The sequence below is a fragment of the Octopus bimaculoides genome, chromosome 9 (assembly GCF_046866305.1).
Source record: "Octopus bimaculoides isolate indiv1 chromosome 9, ASM4686630v1, whole genome shotgun sequence".
Taxonomy (NCBI): domain Eukaryota; kingdom Metazoa; phylum Mollusca; class Cephalopoda; order Octopoda; family Octopodidae; genus Octopus; species Octopus bimaculoides.
In genome coordinates, this window is record NC_142936.1 from 87,232,633 (window position 1) to 87,250,971 (window position 18,339).

Here is an 18,339-nt window from a genome sequence, read left to right on the forward strand (position 1 = left end):
TTTCACCATTCAAACTGACAGAAAGATAGATGCGAGTAGGCCAGACATTATATGAAAGGCACCATCATTTCTCTCCCCAACGTCCCCCATGGTCAGTTGTCATCTGGGATGCGCTATGATGTAAGATTCATAACCTACCATCTCTAATCATTGAAATTTGCCAAATTTAACCTAGGGATTTAAAATCTGTAAGCAACTTAAACCAGAGTTTTACAAACCAATAGGAGCAATTAGACCATGGGAAAAATATACACGGACTTAGATACGTAAGACCATGTATATGTTCTGAAAAGAAATCGTTATTTGCTAGTGCTGGTGGATGAATACTCATAATATATCTTTAAATTCCCATGTCCAGACATGACAATCGATATTGTGATTAGTCATCGACTACCACTATTTCCTATGAGCGATTCATCAAATTACATTCATTCAGATCGGGGCATGCAGTTCGAAGGAGATGAAATCAATAAATTTCTCCTTATGTATTCAACGCAGACATTGTGTACCTAGAATTACATAAATTTTCTTTTTCTTAATTTTTATTAAGATAGAGTGCGGTTTGAGGGATATTAAACTGCTATTTCTGTTTTTTATGAGACGATAAATTAAACTTCAGAGACATACGAAGGGATGCTGAAAAGTTTCTGGCTTTGGGTAAAAGAAAATATAGGGGGATCAGTTGATTATGATTTTATTCAACACATTCCCCTCTCTGGTTCACTTATTGCAGCGGTCCTTCAGTTTTTCTAAGCCCTATAAAAGAATTCGGAAGATTGGGCCTCCAACCAAATCTTTCGTGAGACCCTTAAAGCCAAGAACTTTTCAGCACTCCCTCGTACTGTGTCGATCAATACTCTTATAATGTGCGGAATATTTTAAACATACATGGGCAGCAATTTCTTTTCAACACTCACGAATTCCGCAAGACGAAGTTCTCAAGTAGTCCTTACTATACACAGTTTGATCCTGGGAAGTAAACAATACATATATTTATGTATGCATGTAAACATACATAAATACGTACATACATTTATACAGACACACACCGAGAACAAAGGGAATCTCTGCGCGATCGCCCAATCTACTAATAACGGCACTTAAATCTCTCTTTACATATGATTACATCCAGCCTGGAAAAAATATTACGGGGCAGTTATGATTAGAATGATCAGGGCTGGCTTGAGACTGTTTGTATTATATGAGGAGCATATATTACTTTGTATTTGATATATGCAAACCTCAAAATGCCGAGAATTCCGCAAATACGGTCATTCCACCCTTTCTAATTTCAGATCCTTCCAGTATTTACAAGTTAGCCTGTAATTAGTTAGTTGTCCTCGACTCAGTAACCTTCCTATTAATAACCTCAGTCCGTACAAATATAGATTTGGCAACTGCTGCTCTGTTTTTACTGCGCTTCATTTGTGTATGTGCATGTGTTCATATACAGGAACATGTGTGTGCGCGTATGTGTGTGTGTATATATATATATATATATATATATATATATATATATTAGACGAAGAACAGATAATCAAGTAGAGTATTCTTTCACAGAAGAATTTAAAAATCATAAAATTTATGAATTAAATATTATTATCCTTTATAATTACATAATTTCTCTTTTCTAAATTCAGAATTGAGAATAAATTGTTATTATGTTAACGCACTTAAAAAGAAAGATTTCCAGTCATTTTTAAGACATGAGAAATTGGTGACATGCTAAAAACGGTGAGACATTAGAAAATTCCGGTATTTAGTTTTGTTCCTCTACGCGTTGAGTTCCAATCACGCTGGAGTCAACTTCACTTCCTGGCCTTTTGGGTTTAAGAAAATAAGTGTCAGACAAACACTGCGATTGATTTAATTGACTAGTTCGTTTTTTTTTTCCTATTCATAACACTGTTTCAGTGTGGTAAACTGATAAAGAAAAATCAACTAGAAGGAACTTGTGATCGAGGCCCCCAAACCAATTTTAGAGAACATTTACGAAAGAGAATCTTGAGTTAAGTGAGGATAGATGAGTTATAACGTTTCAGCTTTGAAGATATGAAAGTTTGTTGGATGTCTTCGAAGGTCTGAGTTCAAGAAACGTTACCTTTTATTAATAAATTAACGTTTAGTTCTGTCTTACTATATTTTGACTTAATTTTCCCATATTCTTTGTAATAGTCGTCTAAATAATTATCAATAATATACTAGAGTCAATTCATCGCCTAAATTTCTCTAGAGGAAATAGTCTTATGCCTTGCAATTGAAATTATTGTTATTACAGAGTAATTAAAGGAAAGGGAAAATTGGAGGTCCAATACAAATCGGCTCTAGAACATAAGTAAACGTGAAAATTCAAGACTATCGCCACCTTGTATTCACTTCCCCATAGTATCACTTACAGAAAGATATTCCTCCACAAAGAAAGGTTAAAAAAACCCAAAAAACTGCGATCCAAGTAAACTAGTGATGGTATGAGGCCGGCAAAATAAAACAAATAAAGAACCAATAAATTTCATAAAATAACGAAATGATGAAGCGAGATAAAAAGAGGTGAGTTGTGACACGTCGGAAAGCAGGTATCTCCGTCAATAAATATTGATTTCAAATTTTAACATAAGGCTAGCAATTTCGGGGGAGGAGGTAAGTCGATTACATCGACCTTAGGGGTCAGCTGGTACTTATTTCATCGATTTCGACCTTGGCGGAATTTGAACTCAGAACGTAAAGAAGAACGAAATACTGTTAAACATTTTGCTCGGCGTATTAATGATTCTGGCAGCTCTGTACTGTGAATCAAATTATAAAACGCTTAACGGAAACTTTATTCAGACGGTATTTTCTATATCAGGCACCGGTTAAAAAAAAAAACTCTATAACTCAATGGTGGGGGGCAGCATACACGTGGAAATCGAACTTGGCTCAGCTGTTTTGATTTTCTTTTATGTTGGAAATTTACCCATTTGACTTTCTCTTCTTCAACCAACGGGACAGAAGAGGGAAAGGAAAATCAGAAGTTATTTCGGCAGATCGTCAAAGACTGAAGAGAGCATTGAGCGCTAAAGCATGGATAACCCTCGCAAGCGGTGAGTCCGTCTGGTTCTAGACTTGCTTTGCAAACACTTGGCGAAATGTTAAGCTCTTCTACTGGAATCTGTTGTTCTAATTTTTCTCTATTGTAGCGCCTCGTAATTATTACTGAAAGATCATACGAATTAGTTCCTCCAAACTACCTTGGTGTTCTCCTGTTTCGTCTGTCTATCTCTCTCTCTCTCTCTCTCTCTCACACACACACAAACGTTGTATCTAATCTGTTCTGCGTATGCGTGTGCGCGCATGTATCTACATATTTTGAATGCAAAGATGCACACACACACACACACCAATATATACTCTGTGCATACATACATTATATATATATGGAAATATATATATATTGTATAGATCATCATCGTTTCAACATTCGCTTGTTCACACTTGCATGGGTCGGACGGAGATTATTGAAGTAGTTTTCCTCACGGATGCTTTTCCTGTCACCAACTCTCACTTGTTTCCAAGCGAGGTAATATTTCTGCATAGCCAAGTGTGTTTTTGCAGAATATTTGAAATGAATGACGCTCCTTGTGTGACAGTCACACTCATTTACAATTACCACATGATGTCAAGACACAAACATACATACAGTCACATAAATACAGGCACGCGACGGATTTCTCTCAGTTTCCGTCTACGAAATCTACTCACAATGCTTTGATCATTCGGGAACAAAGTAGAAGACACCTATGACACGATTGTGTGGTTCCTTTGGGTGAGTGTCTTCTGCTGTAGTCTCAGGTTAACCAAAGCTTTGTGAGTGGATTTGGTAGACGGAAACTGAAAGAAGCCCGTTGTTTATATGTGTCTATGCGTGCGCGCGTTACTGTCTCCTTGCCTTGACATCACGGGACAGTTGTAAACAAATATAGCCGTAATGCAGGCAGTGTCCTTTGTTTCCAGTATTTTGTGAAAACGTGTGGACAAGGGGAAATATTACCTTACTTGGAAACAGATGAGTGTTGGCAACAGGGAAGGCATCCAGTTGTTGTAAATCTGCCTTAACAAATGCCATCCGACCCATGCGAATATTGAAAAGTGGATAATAAAACGATGATATACAGGGTAGGTCAGAAGTTACCTGAGAGTAAATCAAAGCCATTTAATTCCAAGATTTATTTATGTTTAATAAGCGAATGAATTTAACAAAAGTAACTAAATATGAAACATCAGGAAAATTGTTCAAAATGAAGTCCTTCTTCAGCGACACATTTTTCCATTCGAGTCAATACAGAATTACAGATAGTATTTATAGAATTTTGATTTACTGTCAGGTGACTTTTGGCCAACCCTGTATATGTATATATATATATATATATATATATATATATATATATATATGGGAGAATATACAAATAATAACAACAGACGAGGACAGGTGGTGTAAATAACAAAAGTATATATTAGTATGACGCTCGGGAATACGGAAAGTCTTTGACGTTTCGAGCTACGCTCTTCAACAGAAAGAATACGGAGACAAGGAGAAAAACACGGAGAAAAAAAAAAAAATTGAATAGTGTTCAGTCAACGGTCAATCATATATATATATATATATATATTGTGTGTGTGTATATATATATATATATATATATATATATATATATATATATATATATATATATATATATATATATATATATATTTGTGTATATATATATATATATATATAGTGTGTGTAAATATATATTGTGTATATATATATATAGTGTGTGTAAATATATATTGTGTATATATATATAGTGTGTATGTATATATATTGTGTGTATATATATATATAGTGTGTGTGTTTATATATATATATATTGTGTGTGTGTGTATATATATATATATATATATATATATATATATATATATATATATAATAATTTTTTTCCAGAGGATGTGGCAACCGTTACCAATATAGCATAAGAACTTACCTTAGGAGATCATTAATTAGATTCCTTAAGGGTCGTTCTCACAGTTTATATTTATATCATAAGATTTTTAAACTTTTAAATTTTCATATTCAAAAGAGACGGAGACTTCAAATTCGATATATCGATTTATTCACCACTCTATGTTAACATTTCTATGCCAAACTTATCCAGTGACTGGTCCATTGGATTTAGATGTTTGGCACTTCTTCAGGAGTGGTTACCTTTCGAACAAAACACGAAAAAACACATACATAACTATTATTAGGTCTTTAGGACATCGTTAGCTTTCGTGTTTGTAGTTATGTATGTGTTTTTTCGTGTTTTGTTCGAAAGGTAACCACTCCTGAAGAAGTGCCAAACGTCTAAATCCAATGGACCAGTCACTGGATAAGTTTGGCATAGAAATGTTAACATAGAGTGGTGAATAAATCGATATATCGAATTTGAAGTCTCTGTCTCTTTTGAATATGAAAATTTAAAAGTTTAAAAATCTTATGATATATATATATATATATATATATATATATATATATATATATATATATTTATAATAGATTGTGTGAATATATATATATATATATATATATAATTCTTCAAGGTGGTGCCCCAGCATGGCCACAGTCAATGACTGAAACGAGTGAATGGTAAATTAAATGAAATACAGGTACTTGTGCATTGGTATAAATGATACAAGTTTATTTAAACGGTACTGTGCAAAGTGCCAGCAAACTAGTCTGGCAACTGCAGGAATTTCAAGTTTCTGCTGGTAAATTAATATGAATGATAAGATGTTCCAGTGTCTGGGAAGCCAGTGTTGTACCTGTATGTTGTGGAGAATATATATTAGATATATATAACAACAGGTGGTGCTAATAAATTAGGTATGGCCAGGACCAATTTTTTGCTGAAACATATATTTATGTATGTGTGTGTGTATGTATGTATGTATCATCATTATCAGAATCCCTCAAAGTCTGTCTTTCATGCTGGCATGTATTGGACAGTTTGACTGGAGCTGGGAAACCTGAGGATTGTGTCGAGCTGCTCTGTCTGTTTATCTTCATCCATTTCATCATTTACAGAAATTTCAGTCGGAAATGACCACGAAATTGTTAATTTCAGACCATTGCGGACACAAAATTTTGGTTTCAAATTTTGGCAGAAGGTCAACAATTTCACAAGAGGGAGCAAGTTGATCACATTGAGCCCAGTGCTCAACTGGTACTTATTTTATTGACCCCAAAAGGATGAAAGGCAAAGTTGACCCCAGTGGCATTGTTGACATAAAATATTGCTTTCAAATCTTGGCACAAGGCCAGCAATTTTTGGAGAGTAGGTAAGTCAGTTACATCAACTCCCAGTACAGCTGGTACTTATTTTATTGACCCCCAAAAGGATGAAAGGAAAAGTCAACCTCAGTGGAATATTGTGACACAAAATCATCATCATCGTTTAACATCCGCTTTCCATGCTAGCATGTGTTGGACGATTTGACTGAGGATTGGTGAAACCAGATGGCTACACCAGGCTCCAATCTGATTTAGCAGAAAAATAATTAAAGTGAAAGATCAGTTGAGGAGACAGAGAATGAAGAGACCATGAACATGTAATGGGAACAACATTGGTGCTAAACTGTCTACTTGCGTTCAGATCAGTTAACCTGTGGTGAACAGTACATGATTTAAGTACCTGAAATACAGATGTTGTACAGGCTTACATAGTTTGGACAATTTATATCCTATCATTGTTTATGTTTCTCCATTCATATTTTGCTATTTAACCCTTTCGTTACTGTATTTATTTTGAGGTGCTCTGTGTTTCTCTCAATTATTTTAAATACAACAAAGAATTTAGTAAAATAAATTAGTTGACATTAAGCTAGTGTTAGGAACCTTAATTGTGATTAAGGTTTGGTGGAAGGTTTTAATTCAAAACTTATGAAATCAAGACATTTGTACTACAGAGCCAGAGCCGGTTTCAGCCGGGTTGGTAACGAAAGGGTTAAATCTATGTCTAAAACAAATTTAACTCGTTAGCGTTCAGATTATTCTGTCAAATGTAATGCTTTATCATTCACATTGTTTTTAATTAATCATTCATTATCTCATAGCTTTGAAATGTTGATGATGTGATTGTATATTTTTAGAATGGCATTGAAGGGTAGGTGTGATAGGCTGAACCTGTCTGGTTAGAAAATAAAAAAGGTAGCATATTTGGGCCAGATACAGCCAGTTTAAATGCTAAAGGGCTAACCCTTTAGCATTTAGAGTACTCTGTCAAATGTAATGCTTATTTATTCACATTGATTTGAATTAATCATGCATTACCTCATAGCTTTGAGGTTTCAATGATGTAATTGTTTATTTTTAGAATGACATTGTAGGATAGGTGTGCAAGGCCAGATCTGTGTGGTTTGAACATAAAGCAGGAAGAATATTTTGGCTGGATATGGCTAGTTTAAATGCTAAAGGTTTAAAATTCCGAGTTTCATGCAGCCCCCTCCATTCACTATCTCTATTTCACTGCCTTATGGCTATCACACATCTTACACACATCACATATTGTTCTCTGTATATACTCTCTGTTGTTTCACTACCATACACACACCATATATAGTTCTGTATATACACTATTCATATTTCATTACCATACAACGCTACTCCTTCATCATCACTACCATCATCATTTTGCATCTGCTTTCCATGCTGGCATGGGTTAGATGGTTTGTCTGAAACTGGTTTGTCTGTACAAGGTTCCAATCTGATTTGGCATGGTTTCTATGGCTGGATGCCCTCCCTAACACCAACCACCCCAAGAGTGTACTGGGTGCTTTTTATGTCCCACCAGCACAGGTGCCAGTTACATGACCTTATATACACACCGATCATAGTGTTTTATATACAATGTCTATGTTTCACTGCCATATACTATCACATACCATACACACATTACATATAGTCTTCTATATATATCCACTGATATTTCACTAGCATACACCATCACATATCTTATAACACATCACATATAGCCTTCTATATACGCTGTCCATGTTTTGCTACTATATTCAATTATACATAATACCCACACTATATACAATCATCTACATGGAATGTTTCACATTTCACTATTATACCTCATTGTACATTTTTTATTTGTGGTATGTAGTTCATATTGAGAAAAAACAGTTTTATCATAAAGGAAATGAAAGTTATCTATAACTTGCAGTCACCTATCAGAGCAGTTCATGACCTGAACACATGGCTGTTTGCATTGTTAATTTCGCCACTGCAAAGGGTGCATCTAAACACTTGAATACACCTCAATCTGCCCTAGATTCTGTTGTGTCAATAATATTGGTTTGTTGTCTAATCTCTTCCACTAGAGGAGGCAAGAAAGCTGAGTGAATAGATACAGATCAACGTGTCCATATCTAGTATACACAAGTGAAGTTGTATTAAATGAAGAAAGCCATTTATGTGTCGTACTTAATGTATACATACCATTGGTGAACTGGCACTCTGTTGGTTACAACGACAAGGGTTCCAGTTGAAACGAAATTAATGTGCAAGGGGCTGAGCACTCTTCAGACACACGTACCCTTAATGTAGTTCTCAGGGAGATTCAGCATGACACAGAATGTGACAAGGCTGGCCTTTTCATATACGGGTACTATTTGTATTTTCTAGCTCCTTAAACTGGAGCAATGTGAAGTAAAGTGTCTTTACTCAAGGTTGCAATGTGCCACTGGGAATCGAACTCATGACCTTATGATCATGAACCGAATATCCTGACCACTAAGCTCCGTTATTGCAGTATTTGTCCTGAGATAACATCTCTTATGGACATGCTTTGTTAAAAATGATAAATACCGCGAGTGAGTTGAAAATTCATCCCAACAGCAGCCAGTGGGAATACCAAATGCATTTTGGTCTTTTTAATAACATGTACTCACAGCCAACCACGAGCTACATCAAGGTTTTGTTGCCTCTGATAAAGGAAATGTTGCATGTTATTGCAAAGGCCCAAAAGGCTGAAATGGACCTAACATTTTTGCTGGCCACTGTAGGATAAATTTTCATTTCCTCCAATATTTATTTTTTAATGCATCATGTCAATAAGAGATGTTGACCTCAGGATGTATTCTGTGGTAACTGGTCTGTCAGTGATGTATTTACATTAAGTATGATTCACAGGTAGCTATTTTACTTGTTCATATGTTATGACTTCAGTTTGTGCCATGATAACTCTCATGTCCATTTTGACATATGAATGTCCAGTTGTTTAATCAACCAGACAATCTGCTCATTAGATTTGTGGCTAAGTTCCACAGACTCAGTGATAGACATGTGTGACACAGTTGTACCCTTTTGAATTATAGGTTCAGTACATCTGCTAGGCTTCCACACACTTTCCATCTCCTCAGTTTCACTCACAGAGCTTGATGGTACCATGTGAAAAGTGTTCATGCTGAAGCCATGTAAAAAACCGCCAGCACACTCTATAAAGTGGTTGGTGTTAGGAAGGGCATCCAGTCATAGAAACCATGCCAGGTGCAGTTCTCTGGTTTGCCAGCTCCTGTCAAACCATCCAGCCCATGCCAGCATGGAAACAGACATAAAATGATGATGATGATGTTGTGTCTAGAAGGGAAGTCTGATGGTTTATGAAATGGTAGGTGGAGTTGTGTGCTCAGTGGCATTGTCTTTCACACATGATTGCATTTCAGCAAGTCTAGAGTAGTAGAGCATGTGACATAGTGTATTTCGTGATCAAGAAGTTTCTTTTTTTTAAATGTGGCTTGTTTATTCAAATGCAGTAAAATTTTCTTTTTCTCGATTAATGTGGGCTATCAAGGAAAATAGGATATTGTCTTGGAAATACAATATGTTTAATTGTGAAACAATATTGTTTTGGTTAGAAAACTTCAAACTGATTAGCTCTATATTGAAAAAAAACCCAAAAAACAAAAAAACTGCACCAGCAAGTGTGAACAGTTTGAACAGTGCAAAATATTGAGACCATTAGGACAAACTGTAATGAATGGCCTTTGTTGTTCTGTATCAAATTGTGTTGCTGCATTAGACATCTCAAATTGCTGTGCACAGATGATTCTGTGCCTTGATTTTAATTTTCAGCTTTATAAGGTTACAATTATATCATAGGGAACATGGAAATAATTATTAGCATCATCATTTTCCATACTTTTCTCGGCCATTAGGTGATTTAACCAATACACTGCTTATTTGAGCTAGTGCTACTATTCCCAAGATTCCGAGTTCGGTTCCAGGCAGTGACCTGAATAATAATAATAATAATAATAATAATAATTAATAATAAAAATTACTATTTGTCAAGAAAATACTGCAATTCCTCATGATATGGTATGTTACACAATTCAGAACTTTCAGGCTATGCTACAATATATGTGAGTGAAATAATGGAGAGCATTTAAATGATGTTATTTTTCAAGACGAGCCGGACAGTTTCTGATGTCTTAATATGTTTATAAATAGCATACAGGCACAAACATGGCTGTGTGGTTAGGAAGCTTGCTCCCAGACCATGTGGCCTTAGATTCAATTCCAATGCACAACACCTTGGGCAAGTGTCTCTTTTATATTTCTGAGCTGATCAAAGCCTTGTGAGCGGATTTAGTACACCAAAACTGAAAGAAACTTGTCATATCTATATCTCTATCTGTCTGTCTGTGTTTGTGTGTGTGTGTGCCTTTCTGTAGACACCATGTAATAGTTGTAGATGAGCAGCATCCAGCATCATCATGCAAGCGAGATTGTTCATTTCCGGACTTCTGTGAAAAACATATCTAGCTATAGGAAAGTATTACCTTGCCTGGAAACAGGTGAGGGTTGGTGACAGGTAGAGCATCTGGCTGTCGAAAATTTACCTTAACAAATTCCCTCTTTACCCATGAAAGCATGGAAAAGTGGACATTAAATAATGATGATATATTGCTCTGTATGTATAGGCAATAATGGTTGCTAATACCCTGTTTATAAATACAAAATTCAAGTAATATCATGTCTGATGATATAATGTATAGGTACATACCATTAGTGCTCAGGTTGACTTGTTACCTAAAAGCTCCAACTTGAATTGCAAACTAAAAGCAGAGATATTGCAGCTGCATAATGATGGTTGGCTATAGGGAGTAATCAGTTGAGCTGGTACATGCATTAACCCTTTGGTTACCGTATTTATTTTTTGATGCTTTGTGTTTCTTTCAATTAATTTTAAATATAACAAAGAATTTAGTAGAATAACTTAGTTATCATTAAGCTAGTGTTAGGAACATAAATTGTGACTAAAGTTTGGTGGAAGATTTTAATTCAAAACTTATGAAAGCAAGACATTTGTAGTACAGAGCCAGAATTGGTTTCAGCCTGGTTGGTATTGAAAGGGTTAAAGCGGTAAAAGTATAAACAGGCAAAATGACTGGTTCTCAACTGGTTTTTACCTATGGACCCCTTTGAGTACTATTTCTTACTGGTGGACCTCCCCTTAGCCATTAATAAGTAGGTGATGTCAGTGTACATGTGCTACAGAGCACTGATGTATTGAGAGAAGAGTTGGGCATAAGGGGAATTATAGGCAGTGTTCAAGAGAGGAGACTGTGCTAGTTTGGTCATGTGATGCAGATGGATGAGGACAGATGCATAAAGAAATGCAGATCACTTTAAGTGGAGGGAAGTTGTTGAAGAGAGAGACCCAGGAAGATATGAGATGAAGTATTAAACGTTGTCCTCAAAACACTGAGCCTTGCAAAGGAGATGACAGAGAACTGAGAGTGTGATGCATTGCTGTACTTAAGAAGAACCACCCACCATGACAGAATTGACATCCTAAAAGCAAGATGCCACATAAAAAGCATTGGTGTGGGTGATGGTGCCATGTAAAAAGCACCCAGTACACTCTGTAAAGTGGTTGGTGTTATGAAGGGCATCCAGCCTTAGAAACCAAACCTAAACAGACAGGTGTGTTCCCCGGCCTTGCCAGTTTGTGTCAAGCTGTCCAACCCATGCCAGCATGGAAAATAGATGTTAAATATGGATGATGATGATGATGATAGGTATTTCTTTCAAAATTCCTGTTTAATTTTTCACAGATTCATTTGTATAGTAGTTGTATGCTGTCAACTTAATGTGACAGTCCCCTGAAGGGAATGATACTACTGTTGGTTAGACCTAGGAAGCTGAACCGCTTCCTGTCAGCCTTGCCGCATTTCCTGTGTCCTTATGTTTACAAGGGGATGACAAGCACCTTCACCCAGCTAAGTCTGCATCCAGAGACATGTTTCTGAGTCTTTGCTCGTCATCAGTCTGGAGGAATAGTAGAAGTATCATTGAATAATGAGAGAGAGAGAGAAAGAAAGAGAGCAACAGGAATAATAAGCCCATAGTTAAATGTTTGTTGCAGACAGTTTTATTTGACTGACTGCACATATTAGTGAGTTGAAAACTCTGAATTTTTAATCTGCATTATCAGACACACACATAAGCACACATATTTTTGTTGAAAGCTGTTGATTCACTGTTTCCAACATTTCCATTCTTTCTACATCTGTCTTTGCCAATCTTTATTTGCTGCTATCATTCTTCTCATTCAATCTCTGTTTTATTCCAGTTTGTGCCAAAGAGATAAAGAATCAGAATCTGAAACAGACCAGTTGTATTTCAAGTGAGTTCTATTCCTGTTTACCATTTTTTATTCATATATGATGCACACTCCCCTGATTATGGGTTTGAAATCCCAGAAGTGTATTGTCTGGCATTATTGAAGATAATAGGGAGCTGGTGAGCTCTTTAATGATCTGACTCAGCATGTGTCTATTTGAAGGCCAAAGAATGACAGCAGGGAGAGGGCACCTGTCCTTAATGCTCAGGGTATGCCTAGATTGGTTGGGGTCTTTGATTGGCCTTAGGTGGGTCCCCCTGCCATTAGACACTTTTCCATGTTATTTCGTTATCTTTTGTTTTTACTCCATATAAGCCCTTCCTCCACTCTTTTCTCTCATGTTCTTTGTATTGTGCCTGCTCTTCGACCTCTTGTGGCTAAGAGATTGATTATACTACATTCCTGCCTGTCTCATTCATTAATTTCCCTTCTGTGGTCTTTCCTTTATCTGTAGTAAGGCCTTGTTTTTCAATAGCAGAATCGGAAAAATGACATTGCAAGTGAAATGGAACAGTAAAGGATTTATACTGCCAATATTCAATGTACAGATACATTCAGTTTACTAAATACCTATAGTATTTGTAACCAAGTGGTTGAGAGTTCAATCCCATTGGATGTAGCCTTAGGTCAGTGTTGAAGCTCACTAGATGGACTGTACCTATTTTTGGAATCTGTTACCCTAGCTTAAACCTTTAACATTTAAGCTGGCCGTATCCAGCCCAAATATTCTACTTGGCTTTATGATCAAACTGGTCAGATTTGGCCTCTCGTACCTACCCTTCAATGTCATTCTAAAAATAAACAATCACATCATTGAAATCTTGAAGCTACAACATAATGCATAATTAATTCAAAATAATACGAATAATAAGAATCACTTTTAACATAGTAATTTGAATGCTAAATGGTTAACACCACAATTGCTCATGGCTACCTTTAGTAGAGTCCACTATTAGAAGCTTTCTAAGCCACTATCGTTCCCAGGTCAGCTCTGATCCAGAATAGTAGCACTCACCAGAGCCCCATCTATTGGTTAATTAACATGACACAGAAGGTTACTCACAGATACTCCGGTGGACCCAGGGCAGATAAAGTTCTTCAGCTCTTTAGCTACTCATCCTAGAGAAGGTAGCTCCATGCAAATCTTGCATCCTGCTAACTACTGGAATTGTAGCACTTGTTGTACCAGGCTGATACAAGTTTGAAAGATGAGAAAGTGGATCTGGCTCTACACAAACCATACCCCTCTATTCATTGTGTGGGGCCCTGCTACCAGATACAGTTTAAAGTCATACCCAGGACTTTGTAGGATCAGTAATATATATTACATTGCTGATTTTCAAATCCAGAAAGACAAAATGCAGTAAAGTCAGTTCTTGGTAAATATTTAAACTAAAAACATGAAGACATTACAAATACCACACATCATTTCTTTAGTCCAATATTCTACCATCTCTGCCATTCCATCAGCTCTTTTGTCCCCACAACATTGTGTGCCCTCATTCTCAAACAAACACATTGTACTCCCTTCCCCACCTCCGACATTTTGTAATACTTTGTTTTCTAATTACCTCTTAACTACTTGCAGTGGCTATGCTAGTATAGAAGTACACGAAGAGATGCTTATGGACACTGTCCGCACAATGACCTACAGGTGAGGAATTGCTCAATATTTTATTTACCTTTGCTGTTGTGTTCTTGCTTCATTTTTCTCTTCGTGTTTCAATTTATTTTGTTGCATTTTTGTCATATGTATTTTTCCTTTGTATAAATATTTATGGAGAGCCAAAGACAGTAAGGTTAGGGTGCCACACAATGATGAATTTAAACCTTTCTGTGACCATCTTTCTTATAAAATACACTACCCCTGAATGTGTCAGTTAATTTTGAAATTCATCAAGAATTAAGTTAGTTTTTGGAACATGATAAAGCAGTATCTTATGTAAAATTATGTTGGGTTAGGGTTAGGGTTAGGGTTAGGGTTACAATATAAACATTTTAAAATGAAAGGTTTTAAATTCTAGAATATATAAGTGCATGCACATTCACAGACACACGGACACGGACACACATATAATGTTTACAAATATATAAAATAAAAAAAATTGGCTGTGAGGTAAGTAGCTTGCTTACCAACCACATGGTTCCAGTTTCAGTCCCACTGCATGGCACCTTGGGCAAGTGTCTTCTGCTGTAGCCTCAGGCCGACCAAAGCCTTGTGAGTGGATTTAGTAGACGGAAACTGAAAGAAGCCTGCTGTGTGTGTGTGTGTCTATGTTTATTTCCCCAACATCGCTTACCTGTCGATGCTGGTGTTTACGTCCCCATAAATTAGCAGTTCAGCAAAGAGACCTATAGAATAAGTATTAGGCATACAAAGAATAAGTCCTGGAGTCGAATTGCTCGACTAAAGGCGGTGCTCCAGCATGGCCACAGTCAAATGACTGAAACAAGTAAAAGAGCATATCATAATCAAGAGTAGTAGTCTCAGGTAGATGGGTATTAAAAGCATTTACCGTAAATCCTCGAGTATAGTCTGCTTTTGAGTATAATATGCAGGGGATTTTTAGGGGTCTGTACCTCTGAAAAACCTAAACCTTGTGTATGATACGCACCCCTTCTCTAACTTGAGTCAGGAAGGTCTATATAATGTCCTTGGTTTGTAAACATATATCCGGTAACGTCCTTTATTATTATTGTATATATAACATAATGCAACCGTGTAGCTTTTTTGTGCACTTTGTTTGCAGAAAATAAAGAAATAACAGTGAAAAATAAATATTAAGTAAATTGCCTTTACATATTTATCACTTAGAAAATTTTGCTTAGAAAATATTTTGTATATTTTTAACCTCATATATAGTACACACTGGAAATTTTGACCTTTAAATTTTGGGAAAAAAGTGCAGATTATACTTGAGGATTTACGGTAAACCCTCATTACAGTTATTGTGTTGAGTGTCTTACATAAGTTACATTACACTGTATCTGTGTGTGTGTGTGTATGAGTGCTTCAGTTTACATAGAAGCAACAGTAGTTGTAGAAAATAAGAAATGCTGAACCAATATCTTCATTATTTACATCATTTACATTTGACGGATATTTGTCCTCATCTTGTTTGTTGTTAACACAACGTTTCAGCTGATATACCCTCCAACCTTCATCAGATGTCTTGGGGAAATTTCAAACCTGGGTTCTCATTCCTAAGGTATTTTTCGTTGTTGTTGTTGTCGTCGTCGTCGCGCCGCCTTCAAAAGTGCTTCAAAATGGTGCCCCAGCATGGCCGCAGTCCAATGACTGAAACAAGTAAACGATAAAAGATAGATAGATAGATATCCTATGCTATAACCACACCCGTCTGACACTAACCGAAATGTTTATTATATTCCAGGGAGGCAATTCTCAAGAATCAGGAATTATTTAAAGACAAAGTCATTGCTGACATTGGCGCTGGTACAGGTAGGTTCATCTTTCTGCCTTCCCCATATTCTCTCACCTTGCACATTCCCTATTTTCTCATATGTCTATAGCTTTATTATACTGCTGCTGCTCCACCCTTCCTTGTACTGTCACTTGTTACCTCCACCTTTGTGAGTCTCTCCTATATCTTTCAGTGCCCACCCCTGCTAATATTTATCATTGACCACACCTCTACCCCTATTTCTAGTCTTCCCAATCCCACGACTGTGTTTTCTCTTATACTCCTCGTTGTACCTTGAGAGTACATTCTGACATCTTGTCGCCAACATCTTGTATCGTGTTTCCAGCTAATTCCACCTAATCTTTTATAATGTGGGTTAACCATGTATCTCCTGTATAGCAAGACACTTGTACCTGTTCCTCTATCATAATTTAGCCTCTCTACCCCTGGTATGAAGCCCTCTCATCCTCCACTACAAATCCACTCAGCCCAGGGGTTTCTTTTTTTGCTTTGTGAGATACTTGGCAACTTCATTAGTGCCAGTGTCATGAAAATGTACACAATACGCTCTGTAAAGTGTTTGATGTTAGGAAGGACATGCAGCTGTAGAAATCATGCCAAAACAGACACTGGAGGTCGATGTAGTCCTCCAGATAGTCGGATGCTGTCAAACTATCCAACCCATGCCAGCATGGAAAACAGGCATTAAATGATGGTTATATATATATATATATATATATATTAATCAACTGAGCTGAAAAGTTACAAAAATTTCAAAAATGACTCAAGAGTCAGAGTTTTGTGCATGATAATATGCCATACATGAAATTCAGCCCTTGAGTCACTTTTGTAACCTTTCAATTGATTAAATGTGTGTGTGTGTGTGTGTGTGTGTGTGTGCGCGCGTGCATACGCATATATTGATACTAATATTTGTATGTTTTCTATTTCAGGAATTCTTAGTATATTTTGCATTCATGCTGGTGCCAAGAAAGGTAGGATCCACTGTCTTAATAGTTATGTTGTTTTATCAGTTATCTTTCCATCCTTGTCTTCAATCAGTTACCACTTCTCTTGTGTCCTATCTGACTCCCACTGGAGTCTATTTGTTATTCCAATACATATAATGTATGTACTCTTAGTTATCCCAATATTTTTGTGTTTTATCAGTTGTCCTAATACCTCTAACCCATTACAAAATAAACCTTTGGAAAGTCTTTAGACAAAATCTTGGTTATGATATACGCCTGGTAATGTGATGTATATATTATACCTATAATGTACTGGTAATGGTAAAATTATTAATCAAATCCTTGTTTGCCTTTAGCCTTATCTCTTTTTATTTAATTTTTCTTTCATTTTGATGGAATAAGCCTCCTCTTTTTAACCAAAGATGTAATTTTTTGGTTCAACTGTGGAGCTTCATTTATTTTCTGTTTGATTGGCCATTTCAAAGTATCATGTCACGTGATCACATCATAGCATGCTTATTGGTCGATTTCAAACGTTGGTAATATTTTGTACTACATTGTTAGACAGGAAATTTAATTATAACAACATCCCAAACTTGGTAAACAGTCAGGTTTAGTAACTTAAGGACATTTTTCATTGATAATAACTTATGAATGGACTTAAGAAAATTGGTTGTACACTTCCATATAGTTGATTATGTTGATTGTTTTAGGAAATAGTACTTCAGTACTTTTAGCAGTGTCTTCATTTGAACTGATCTCTGATTTGGTTGCGTACTACTTCATTCACTCAGACATTACACTTTTATTCTCAGAATAATAAAAGAGTTATGAGTTCACTTCTTGTATATTCATTTTCCTGTAACATGAGGGTACACCCTGAGATAAATTCATCCCCAATTTCTCTCTTTCTTAACTGGGTTAACCATGTATCATTTCTACAACAAGACAACCGTGCCTGTTTCTCTATCATACTTTAACCTCTTATCATCTGGCTACCTCCTTTGAAATTACATCCTTCAATCTAAGGATCTTGTCTTGTGAGTTACTTGGTGACCTCACTGGTGCTGGTCATCTGGTTCCTCTTGTCTCATGGAGACAGGTCACCTTAGTGGTTTCTGTGGTGCGTGAGTCTTTTTATGGAGTAGGAGTACTGGTCTGATGCCCAGCCTTCATCCTTTCTCAATCTGGCTACGTGGAATGCACCCAGCATCCTCCATGAAGTGGCTGGCATTAGGAATAGCGTCCAGC

The 18,339-nt window shown here is 36.4% G+C and overlaps 1 protein-coding gene across 1 annotated transcript in view; it reads left to right on the forward strand.

Moving 5' to 3' along the window:
* Positions 1 to 2,838: 2,838 nt before the first annotated feature.
* The window catches only part of LOC106869580 (protein arginine N-methyltransferase 6), a 26,043-nt gene continuing 10,542 nt past the window's right edge, over positions 2,839 to 18,339 (forward strand). The window contains exons 1-5 of the mRNA XM_089357966.1: positions 2,839 to 3,080; positions 12,645 to 12,698; positions 14,284 to 14,349; positions 16,088 to 16,155; positions 17,071 to 17,112. Of these exons, the coding sequence (XP_089214092.1) occupies positions 3,061 to 3,080; positions 12,645 to 12,698; positions 14,284 to 14,349; positions 16,088 to 16,155; positions 17,071 to 17,112 (250 nt within the window). The 5' untranslated portion in view covers positions 2,839 to 3,060. The remainder of the gene's footprint in view (positions 3,081 to 12,644; positions 12,699 to 14,283; positions 14,350 to 16,087; positions 16,156 to 17,070; positions 17,113 to 18,339) is intronic.